Below are 12048 nucleotides of genomic sequence, written 5' to 3'. Positions count from 1 at the left end.
AAACCTCTCCATCCTAAACATAACTATCTCATTGTAAGCTTTACTATGGTATTCTAGCATCATCCGTCATTGCTAGCATTGTAAACCTAACTGGAATAAGACCTACGGGCACCAGCATGGTCATCATAACTAGTTTTTGTATGTTGTAACTAGAACCTAGAATTGCCATCATAAAGGTAGCATTGTCATGGATTTGGTTGAAGGAGGGTTTGTTGGATATATCACCCAAATCCATTCAAAGGTTGAAAGGGGCTATATAACCTTGATTACATTACTCAAGACACATCCTCAATTGGGCGCCTACTTCAAATATAGCCTAGAGGGAATCTTGCTCATTTATGGCATACCCACATGGGGGAGATGGCATCTTATGCTTGTAAGACATCATAGGTGATGTCATGAGGTCATGTACTACTTGCCTATATAAGAGGCTCTTGCTAATGAAGATAACAACTCATGTGTTTCCATGTTTATGCCTAAGCCATGTCTCATTAGTATCCTCTAATCCACTCATAATCTTGTTTCTAATCATGACCTAATCATGACCATAACCATGTTTGATCCTCCTTAGATTTGCTAATCCACTCTCAACATCAAGAGCCAGCGCCGAAGAATCTCGAGGAACTGCAAATTTTTCTTGGCATGTCGGGGTTCTACCGACAGTATGTGAAGGACTACGCGAAGATCGCAGTCCCGTTGACTGACCAGCCTACGGTCAAAAACTAAAAACATTAGTTGGGGGGAAGCCCAACAGAAGAGCTTTGATAAGCTCAAGGTGACCGTAGCAGCTGCACCTGTTTTGACTATTGTCGATCCGAATGAGCCGTTATTAGGAAAATGTGTGGTAGTTTTCTTAGATGATATTTTGATATACAGCAAAACTTTGGATGAGCATGAGAGTCATCTTAAAGAGGTTCTAGGAAGGCTCAGGAAGAAAAAACTGTATTGTAAATTATCTAAGTGTGATTTCTTTAAAAAGGAATTGTTATACTTAGGTCATAAGATCTCTTGGGATGGCTTGAGTATAGATTTGGATCGGATCCAAAAGGTTTTGGAATGGCCAGTTCCACGTACAGTCAAATAGATAAGATCTTTCTTAGGTTTTGTGGTATTTCTTTGAAAATCTGTTAAGGATTATTCGAAGTTGACTGTACCTTTTACCAATCTTCTTAAAGGTAAAAATAAAAAGTCAAATTCTCCAATTGGTTGGAATGATAAGCTACAGGAGGCTTTCAAAAATTTTAAAAATAAAGCTCGAGATGCTCCTGTGTTAGCTTTGCCAGATCCTAGCAGACCTTACATTGTTGAGACTGATGCTAGTGATTTTGTGGTAGGCGCAGCTTTATTCCAGGATGGGAAGCCTGTGGCCTTTGAGAGTAAGAAACTCAATGATGCACAGACTAGGTACCCAGTTCAGGAGAAAGAGTTGTATGCAATCATTTATGCTTTAAAGGCATGGAGATAGTATCTTTATGGGTCTCAGTTTATGGTCTTGACAGATCATCAATCTTTACAGTATATTTGTGATCAACCGGACTTAAAAGGTAGAAAAGCCAGATGGACTGAGTTGATGCAGGATTTTGATTTTATGATTAAATATAGGAAAGGTAGCTTAAATCACATTGCTGGACTCGAATTGGTGAAGTTAATGAACTTTGCTTCACTGAGATTACTTCTAACTTGTACGGCAGCACATGTATTTTTACTTTGGAAAATATTAGAATTTGGCAAAATTAGGGTCCAACTCTTAAGTAGATCAAAACTTGGTGAAAGGAAAAGCCAACCAATTTTTTCTTCGAAATGGTCTTTTATTCCAAAATGATAAGGTTTGCGTGCTGGTGGATGTGCCGGAAATTAAGTTAAGGATCCATGACGCACCATTGACAGGACATCTTGGCATACAACATACCTTGGCTTTAGTTAGAAGAACATTTTATTGGCCAAAAATGAAAGATTTTATTCAGAGTTATGTGGTCCGATGTCATCAATGTCAGATAAACAAGGCTGAACGCCTTAAATCTGCTGGGTTATTACATCCTTTGGATATTCCGTCTAGAAAGTGGGAAAGTATTTTCATGGATTTCATTATGGGACTTCCACATACCAGCAAGGGTCATGATCATTTGGGTAGTCGTGGATAGATTGACAAAGATGGCTAGGTTTTTACCCACAAAAACAACAGTTAAAGCTTCGGAATTGGCTTACCAATTTGTCGAGCAATTGTTTAGACTATATGGTCTACCTTGTGATATTGTGAGCGATTGAGACTCTAAGTTCACGGTTAATTTTTGGCAGGAAGTTTAAGAAATTGGAAACAACTTTAAGTATGAGTTCCTCTGATCATCCCGCAGTTTGATGGGCAAATAGAGCGGGTGAATCAGATTGTAGAGGATATGCTTCGTGCATATGTCTCTGGAAAACCATCAAATTGGGAAAAGTATCTTCCACTGATGGAATTTGCCTATAACAGTTCTAAACATATGGCTATAGGTTTTAGTCCATTCATGCTTATGTATGGGTAACAACCCAGGGCACCTATTGTGTCGGTCTTAAAGGACATTGAGCTTGATGTATCGAGGCATTTCTTGCATGATTTGCAGGAAATGCTGATCAAAGCTCAGGATTCTATCAGTAGTGCTCAAGATAGAGCACGGTTTTATGCTGATAGAGGATGGTCATCTCGATCTTTTGAACCAGGAGCATTGGTTTATTTAAAAGTTTCTAAAGACTCTCAGACTTTATCAACGAGAAAATGCTCAAAATTATCTCCTAGATATTGTGGTCCATTTCGAGTTATACGTCGAATTGGCACGATTGCGTATGAACTAAAACTGCCTCCACATGTTAGAGTTCATCTAGTCTTTCATGTCAAAAGATTGAAAGAGAAGGTGGGAGGTGAGGATAACACAGTTACTCCTCAAGAACTCGTTGAAGTCGAAGATTTATCTTATGTTCCTCCACGCGAACCTAAAAAGGTACTTGAATTCAGGGAAAGGAAACTTCATAGTCGACTAATCCCTCAGGTTAAAATTTTGTGGAACGATAGGGAAATAGAGGATTCGACTTGGGAGTCGGTTGAGAATGTTCAGCGCCGTAGATTTCCTTCTTTTCATTGCAAGAGTGCAATGTTTTGAGAGAGGGGAAGTATTTTATGTGCACATTATATGTGCATATACTAGGAGGCTAACCCACATTAGGCTTGTGAGCATGGGAGCATGGGAACAAACTCTAGTGGAGCATGGGTTAGGACTAACCTTAGGGTTAAGGTTAGGGTCAGGCATCCAAGGGTCACACATGGGAAATGGAGAGTCAAGAGTCACTTGAGGGCCCTCCTATATAATAGGGGCATGGGGCACACTCAAGGGATGTTCTCTTGTGTAGAGGATTGTATCTACATTCTTGCCATTTCACAATAGAGCTGAGTGTTGTTGGATTGGAGTCATACCTCTTGGTGGTATGGGACATCAAGGTTAAGGTATGTGGTACTTCATTATAATTCATGTGTGAAACCCTTGGGCTCGGGGGTGGTTGGGTGTGGTAGAGTTTATGCCTGATTTATGCATGTTGATTATCTAGAGAGATCTTAGGGTTTTAACAATGTGTTACATCAAGCACAACAAGTTGATCTAACGTTTCCTTCCCTTTGCATGATACATATGTCCCCACATCTGTCCTTAACCTGCATGGACTGACACTAGATCCACTGCTAGAGGACTCTCTAGGTCTATGAAGCACGTGTTGCTGCTCTACATTATTATCATTATTTCTTACATCTTGAGCCTTCACTGGTGCATACCAACTACTCATTTCATCAAAGATAACGTCTACTTACTCGCATCTCACGAGTGGTAGGTTATAACATCTATAATCTTTTTGCTCAAAAGCATAAATAATAAAGATGTATTTCTCTACCTTTGGATCCAACTTTGTTCTCACTCCATTGGGAACATGATTATTGTAGTCTTCATTGATCCCCATACATCCGAATGTATAACATCCCCAATGGCCTTGCACTGACGTGCTTTTCATGTGGGAAAACATGTTTGGCTTGCTTACCAAGTTGGTAGGCTTCACATAATTTATGCATACCATCAACCTTAAACTTCGGCAAACCTCCAACAATATTTTGGGCATGCATGACTTCAGCCTGTTGTATATTCACATGACCAATGAATGCTCTTGTGTCATATGTTAAGATCTGCAACAATGACACCTGTTCTAAACACAATTGTCTCTTCACCTTATGCATGTTAATGTCCAAAGTAAACATCCTACCATTTCTGTTACCCTTTGCAACCAAGATGCATTGATTTTTGAAGTCTTTCACAAAATACTCTTGAGGATTGAACCTCACTTGTAGACCCTATTCATCTATTTGTCCAACAAAAACCAAGTTCTTTGTAATATTTGGAACATGAAGTACATCTGCCAAGTACTTCATTTTGCCATCCTAATATTTGGAACATGAAGTACATCTGCCAAGTACTTCATTTTGCCATCCTATATAGACAATGGCACTTTACCAACATGTGTAATGGGGTGTGTAGTATTATCACATGTTTCTACATAACCTGATTTTTTCATTTTTTGCATATCTCTAAACCACTCACACCATGACTAGTCATGCACATTTTCATCACCTGTTTCTATATAACCCAGTTTTCCCATTTTTTCCATATCTCTAAACCACTCACCATGATTGGCCATGTGTTAGAGGTGCCAGAATCCACATACCAATATCTCCTAGTCCTAACACATCTCCTTTTGAGGAGCTTAACATGTGTTGCATCACATGCCATCACCAACCTGTTTACTTGATGATGCATAGTTGCCTTGCTATAACTTTTCACTTTTGACATCATTCTGCTTTTATAGCAGTCTTTTGCCATGTGCCCTCTTTGCCATAACAACATCACTCTATGCTATTTACACTCTGACTTCTTTTTATTACAAATAGCACTCTATGTTATTTACACTTTGACTTCTTTTTATAACAATCTTTTGCCATGTGCCCTGTTTGTCACAATAATAACACTTGTGCTCTAACTTCTTTGCCAACCACTTCAGCCTCTTTGGCTCTCCCTATCTCTAGAGTGGCCTCTTCCACCTCCGTCTCTAGTAGATGATGATTTTACCTCTGTCTTTACCTATATATGAGTAGAAGTCTTGTTCATTTGAATTTCTAGAGGATGAACAATATTCATCTCCTCGCAAATGAGAAGAGCAATCAATTCCTAAAAATCAAGAAAGTTCTCTCTCAATGGAGGTCTGAAACTGGTTGTATTCCCTACCAAGACCATTCAAGGTCATGGAAAAACATATCATCATCATCTACTGGTGATCCAATAGAAGCAACAAGCCCTTTAACCTTCATTGAGTAATCATTTATACTCAGCTTTCTTATAGTCTCACATTATGCAGCTCTTACTTTAGTTTCATTTTTCGAGCTTGGGTGTTTATGATGTACATCTTCACCCATGTGTCCCAAAGTCTCCTTAGGCAGTTATGCATCCTGTATATGTGCATAATCATAGAATCTATCACACTAATAGACACCTTTCTGGCTCTTTCATGCCATGCTTTAGATTTTCTTCACCAATCTTTGGCTCCTTTTCATCACCTATGATGAGCTTCCAATAACATTTAAGAAAATTGGTCATCCTAAACTTCCATGCCTGGAAGTTATTCTTATCCAGCTTCTCGCTCACAATCATCTGTGATAAGCTATCAGGCATCTTTACTTGTAGAAACTTACAAAACAATGCTTGTAAAAAGCCTTCTACACTTGTAGTGAATCTGTACTATAAATCTATTATATAGCAACTATATGTGAACCAATCACATAAACATACATCCACCAACACCTGTTACACTTAGATTCTTTTGCAACCAAATTTCTACCATAACTTTACATTAAACCAGAAATTAGGCATACACAATCAAAACCAACACGCTACAAAGTCAAAACCAGGTTCAAAGACACTGGACAAAACGAGGTTCAAAGACACTGGAGAATCACATCGAAACATGTAAAAAATTACTGTTAACATAGTTAACTACACACAATATATTCTTCTTCTTTCACCCATGATGATGCCTCAATCTGAGAGACAATGACTTTCCTATTTGTATGTAGCTCTCACAGGCACAAAAGGTATTGCTCCAAAATCAAAGAGGAAAAGAGATGGAAACACCCTTACCCATGCACAATATGTTGCCTTGCTTGCCTTGTTCTTACCTCTTGCTTGCCTCCTTAGCTCTCACATGAACTAGAGCTCTGATACCATAAAGAGAATGTAGGGGTGAGGGAGAGCTTGAGTTCCTTATAAGCAAACACACACATACAAGAGAGCAAGACACTAAGAGTACATACTATAAGGAAAGGTCCTCTCCGACTATAACTTATAATGGTCAATCCATAGTGTGAACCTGAGTATAATGGTCAATCCATAACTTATAATGGTCAATCCATAGTGTGAACCTGAGTATATGATCTGGCACTATAAATATGCCATACTCTAGTAATCAAAATATGGTTGTCACATAGACTATCATCCACCACTAGTGGAATATCAACCATAATCTCACCAACCATGCCAGTGGCATAAGTATGAAAGCTATCACACCGGGGTAGGTTATCAATATCCATACCACTAGTTGAGCTCCATATCTCAACATATGATTGGTTTTGGAATAGGTTCTTTGGAATAGGTTCTAGGATATGCTGATCCACTATCCACAATGTATAGGGTCCATCCTGTCTATGGGCCATGGATTGCTTAATATTTCGGGGGGCTATTGGTACCCACTGCCTCCTCGAGGCCTTCGGGGCGGTTCAGTGTGTTAGTCATGGTCTTTGGGGTACCCTTATCTTGGTAAGGGGTACCCGACTCTTTGTATAGTGTGTTGAGCCTAGAGGCAACGTTCTTATCAATCATAAAACTTGTGATGTTAAAACTTTTTTTTTGGAACATAATTACAATTATATTTTAACCAGAGCATAAACATGTACATTGGTCTACTTTTTACAATGGCCACTTGACTCTAATGAGAGATGACAAAATTTGTGGACTTTTGATGACAAAAGAATCCATTCAACATTGTATAATGTGCATTGGCATTCAAGAGGTACTAGATTGCATTTAAAAAGAGAAGTTCCAAATAGTTTATAAAATGATCTAACTAACAGTCCAAATTTCAAATTCAGAAGCATTGTTTCCAGAGGAGCCCGCGGGGAGGACTCTTGTAAGGGTTAGGGCAAGAAGCTAGGATTAGGGTCAGGGTTAGGAAAGGGTTAGGGCAAGGAGAAGAGTAGGTTTTGGCAAAAGGAACCGGTCACGAAGCTAGGGTTAGGGTTTGCAGAGAAGAAAGCGTTTCTGCAAGTAGCATCAGGAATCCATGACTTGATGCTGTAAATTTGTGACGAAGATGACTACGCCTGCTGAAAAATCTCTCGTTCGTCCGAGGAACGAGCGATCACAGCTCGATTTGGACAAGTCCCCTTTGATCGATGTGTCTCTGGAAGACGATAGCTTGCTGCCGACCAGAAACAAAGCAGCACAGGGAAACCTTAGTAATGTACGACATTCCTCTTCAGGTACGTTAACGTTTCAATGGTTGCATCTCGTACTGTGTAATCCCTCCAGAGCTTGATTTCTCCTTAGAAGTCTGCATGTGTGCAGTTTTTGCTGCTTCATGCACTCACAATACTTTGCTGGATCAAATTGCAAAGATGCATTGTTATTCTCTCTCTTTGCCCTAATTCAGTGTAATGCTTCTAATTGACTTTTAAATTGCCCTGTGTCCTAATTGAGTTTATGCCTGGCCTTCTTATGCCTTAATCTCGCATTTTTTTCGTAGTGGGTCATGCTCATGTCTTTGCTGAGACTAAAATGCCCTCCGCCATTCATGCATATATTTAACTGCATTGCTTGCCCTCTGCCCTCTCTTACTCATGGCCTGATGTTCACTGCCTAATAATGCTTGCCATAATTGATTGCAAATGCTCACCCTTTGACCCAATAATCCATTATTGCCTGCAATGGTCTTCCCTTGCCTAAATAATTGATGCCCTGGTTGATTCTTTTATTTAACTATTCAGATTGCAATATTTGCTGTTTTATCTAAGTATTTAGAACCCCTGCCTAACTTATATATTCTAAGTATTCAGAACCTATTTGATTGCAAGTGTCATATCCCTTATTGATTGTAACACGCTACTCTTTATCTTTTTTTCTCTTCTTGAAAAACAGTTGCTGATTTGCCAAAAAGCAAAAGGCTGGACACAGGATGTGCTGCCGAATCCTTCACTGCCATTCAAGAGGACCTTCCCAAGTGTCAGAAAGTGGTATGCTTTGATGAACCTGAGCAGACGCTGGACCTTGATTTACCTGTATTGACTGGAGAGCCCATCCTGAAAAAGAAGAAGAAGACTGGCTTCAACCTCCGCAAAAGTCTGGCATGGAACAATGCCTTCCTCACAGAAGAAGGTGGGTCAGCTATGATTTATGCCTTGTAGATCACTGATCTCAACAGTCCTATCATTGTTATTTACAACAGCATACTTTTTTCTCAGGAGTACTTGACTCAGAAGAACTGTCACTGGTGAATAAAACCTTTCAGAAGCTTCCGGACCAACTGAAACCAAACAGCCACAAGAAGCCCTCGAAGCTCTTAAAGCCACCTATGATTCCTAAAATCAAATTCTCATCAATTCCCTCCCACAAAGCTGCATCTCCTGTAGATAGCCAGGATAGTCAGGCTATGTCAGCTGTAAGCAGTCCTCGAAGCAGCATAGGTAGCATCACAGGATGTGTGTCCGAAAGATCTGAGCAGGATGTTAACAATGGCAAAGGTAACTTCAATGTTCTGGTGCATGTATAGTGTTTTCTCATGTATTGGCTGCATTCCTTTTCATGTATACTGGTTTTTTCTTTGTGACTTTCACAGGATATATTGGGATCAGGCATGGGGTAGTTAAACCTCCCTTGTCATCAAGGTTGCAGGCGGATTCTTTCAAGCAGGTATGTATGTATGATGCAACTACATCTGCATGTATGGAAAGTTTCTCTGCAGTGTATCTATAGCTGGATAAAGACCTGCCAGCAATGTTTTGATTCTCATCTTGGGCATCCATTAATACACATAACATAGTATCATCATAATGTTGAACTGCTGTGATTTACAGGACAAACCAATGGTTCCAGCGCATACGAAGTTTTTTGAATCAAAACCATTGCTTCCAAAGAAAGCCATTGACAAGAAAAATGTTGGCTTTCTGATGCCAGGTATGTTGCCTCTCCTATTTAAGTAGTTATTGAATGCCACGAGTATGTTTGATTGTTATTGCCTCAGGAATGTTGCCTCTCCTATTTAAGTAGTTATTGAATGCCACAGGTATGTTGCCTCTCCTATGTAAGTAGTTATTGAATGCCACAAGTATGTTTGATTGTTATTTGGGGTGCTTTCACATATATGCCCACCTGCCGCTGTCGCATGGGTGGACAGGCTGGATTGCCCGTCCAAGGCTGATGGGTGGCCAAGATGGGTCCCACATGATGGGGCACACCCTTTACGTACAACTAGCCTTAGAGAGCATTGTTGCAGTTACAACATTGTTGTGGGATGCCTTTTTCAGGTGTTAGTGGTGAAAATGAGGAGGATGGTATGCCTTTTGGCGCTACTGCATCAGAATCTGTTCCCAGCAAGGGGGTTTCTCGTGTCAAAGCTGTTATGAAGGACAGCAGGTTCACCAGCCAGTTTGCCAATTCAGAGGCTAATAGATGTCCTCCTCATGTCAAGGCAAGGGGGGAGCGTCTACCTTCTACAGCAATGTCTCGGTCTCAACTGGTACCTAGCTCTGTTAGGCTTCTTTCAGAAACTGCATCCACAAAAATTAATTCCACAACAAAGAAACCATCACCTTTGGGTGGATCAGAAAATCTTCTAAGGAGGGACAAACCATCTGGCTTGCGTATGCCATCACCAAAGCTAGGCTTCTTTGACACGGTACGTGGGTGCAGGTGCTTTTGAATTCTGCGGAGTTCATAATTGTGGATTTTTTCCCTTTTAAACTGTTTTGATTCTGACTTGGGAAGCATTGATGATGCTCTCAAGAAACACAGAAAATTGCTGCCAATCCGCATGTGGTAGCTACTAAAGCTTCAAATGGTTTGCAGGGTAGAGCGGCACCTCAAGTTGCTAGGCTGCGTGAAAGAACAAACGGCCATGGATACGGAGAAATGGCTGCCGGGAAAAACATCATGGGGAACAAGTTGGATGCAGAGGGCGATAGCTCAAGGAACAATAGCAAACAGAATCGTGGGTTGAAGCCTCCTGCTGCTTCAGCTAACTCAATTCACCGGCTCTCTGCAGCATCGGGATTCCAAACCAGAGGAATCAGGATCTCTTCTAGTACTTCCTCTCCACTTCAAATCCGTGGTGCTGAGGTTGCTCCAATGTCAGCTGCACTGGTACATGGGTCATCAAAGCTGTCATTGAATTTGTCCAACAGAAAAGTGGACGGTACCGGACAGGTTTTGCAGGTCAAGAAGAATGTGCAAAATGTATCTAATTTGGGAAAGACCGTTTTGAGCCAGCCAGCCTCATCCCCTGCAAAAGATTCACCAGGACAGGAGAACTTGTATCCAATTTGCGAGGAGGCAAGGGGCACACTTCAGGATTGCATAGTGGCTCAGGGTCTAGCTTCAAGGAATCACGAGAAGAAAGAATCTTGTAGAACTTGTGCTCTTGAGACAACAAATGTATGCCAAGAGAATGTGCATGATGTACCTTCACCAGAAAAGAATGTAAGCCAGCTGATATCTTCCACTTCACTCAATATGTTGGGACAGGAGAATGCAAAAGGATCCCAAGGGTTGCAGAAGTGCATGGTGGATCAGGGAAAATGGTGAAAACATTGAGAAGAGCATGTGTTTTTCAGACACCAGAAGTGAGTGATCTTTGTTGTCTTCATAGATGCTCTGTCATTGTCAGATACACCATTTCAAATGTTACTGCTCATTAATGACCTGCTAAAGAGGTAGTGGTTTCCTTGTCTGCAGGAATGGCCTAACACTGCTTGCCCAACAAGGTCTCCTAAGCATAGTCCATGGTCACTGTGAGTCACCTCTATTGCAGTGCCGATGTTTAATTTACAGTCCTCTTAACTTTTTCATGTGTAGCCTTTGCGATAACTGGTACCTAACTGCCGTTTTCTTTCATGTACGGAAGAATACTATTTGATTGTACCAAGTTCATGAACACGGGTCCCACAAAAGCTGTTATTCAAATAGCAAGCGAAGATATCCTATACAGATGACTAGTACATGCAGGAATTGTGACCTGTAACCATGTGTTTTGTGCTAACCTACCTGTTTGAACCTCCAACTCGAAGTTGGATTGAAGGACAGTGTACCATACCTCAGAGAAAGGCGAGCAAAGTATCAAACAAGATTTTGGACTACCATGTGTGTATGTTGGGTTTGTTAAGGTCCACTAATCCTTAATTCACACATTTTGTGGTTTTCCTAATGCTCTGTAGGGTTCTTCACAGAAACCAATCTCTGCTTTGATGCATGATTGTCCGATTTGTAGCATTGTTTTGCCACTCAACCAACCTGATGTGTGTTCAATTAATAGGCTTTGTGTTATAATTCCTTGAGCTACAAGTGCCTTGACTATGATTTGCCTACAATCAATGAATCGGTGCCAATGTGAAAGGTGAGTTCATCATGTGTAGGGCTGGGTTGAGTACAGTGGGGCGGCAGGATGCCTGTGCGTTTTGCAGCAGAGAGATCACCCATTGTGTATGATCCTAGGGCTCAAAAAGCTGTAAATTGCATAAGGGACTTTACTACTAGCATTTGTACCCTCTCAAATTGCCACTACCACATTATGCATATCAAGGACTTGTGTCATGACCTTTGTTGAGCAGAGACGTATACAGTGCGTGGTGGACATACTGTAGTGTGATTTACCCAAGGTGAAGATTGAGGATTGGGGATTCAGAGTCTAGCAATCAAGAGCAGTCAAAAGTAGTAACCTTTA

General features: G+C 40.7%; 1 protein-coding gene across 1 annotated transcript; it reads left to right on the top strand.

Annotated features, from left to right (window-relative positions):
• Positions 1-7199: 7199 nt before the first annotated feature.
• On the top strand, positions 7200-11462 carry LOC147635693 (uncharacterized). Its single transcript, XM_086803094.1, has 8 exons — positions 7200-7597; positions 8253-8489; positions 8576-8854; positions 8950-9023; positions 9188-9287; positions 9638-10008; positions 10179-10951; positions 11064-11462. The coding sequence occupies exons 1-7, from the start codon at positions 7429-7431 to the stop codon at positions 10911-10913; spliced, it is 1965 nt and encodes a 654-aa protein (XP_086659220.1). The 5' UTR covers positions 7200-7428; the 3' UTR covers positions 10914-10951; positions 11064-11462.
• The last annotated feature ends 586 nt before the right edge of the window (positions 11463-12048 follow it).

Source organism: Cibotium barometz, chromosome 9 (genome assembly GCF_041138505.1).
Source record: "Cibotium barometz isolate CiBa-2024 chromosome 9, ASM4113850v1, whole genome shotgun sequence".
NCBI lineage: Eukaryota > Viridiplantae > Streptophyta > Polypodiopsida > Cyatheales > Cibotiaceae > Cibotium > Cibotium barometz.
The sequence above is the reverse complement of the archived record's forward strand: the minus strand, read 5'-3'. Positions and strand labels throughout refer to the sequence as shown.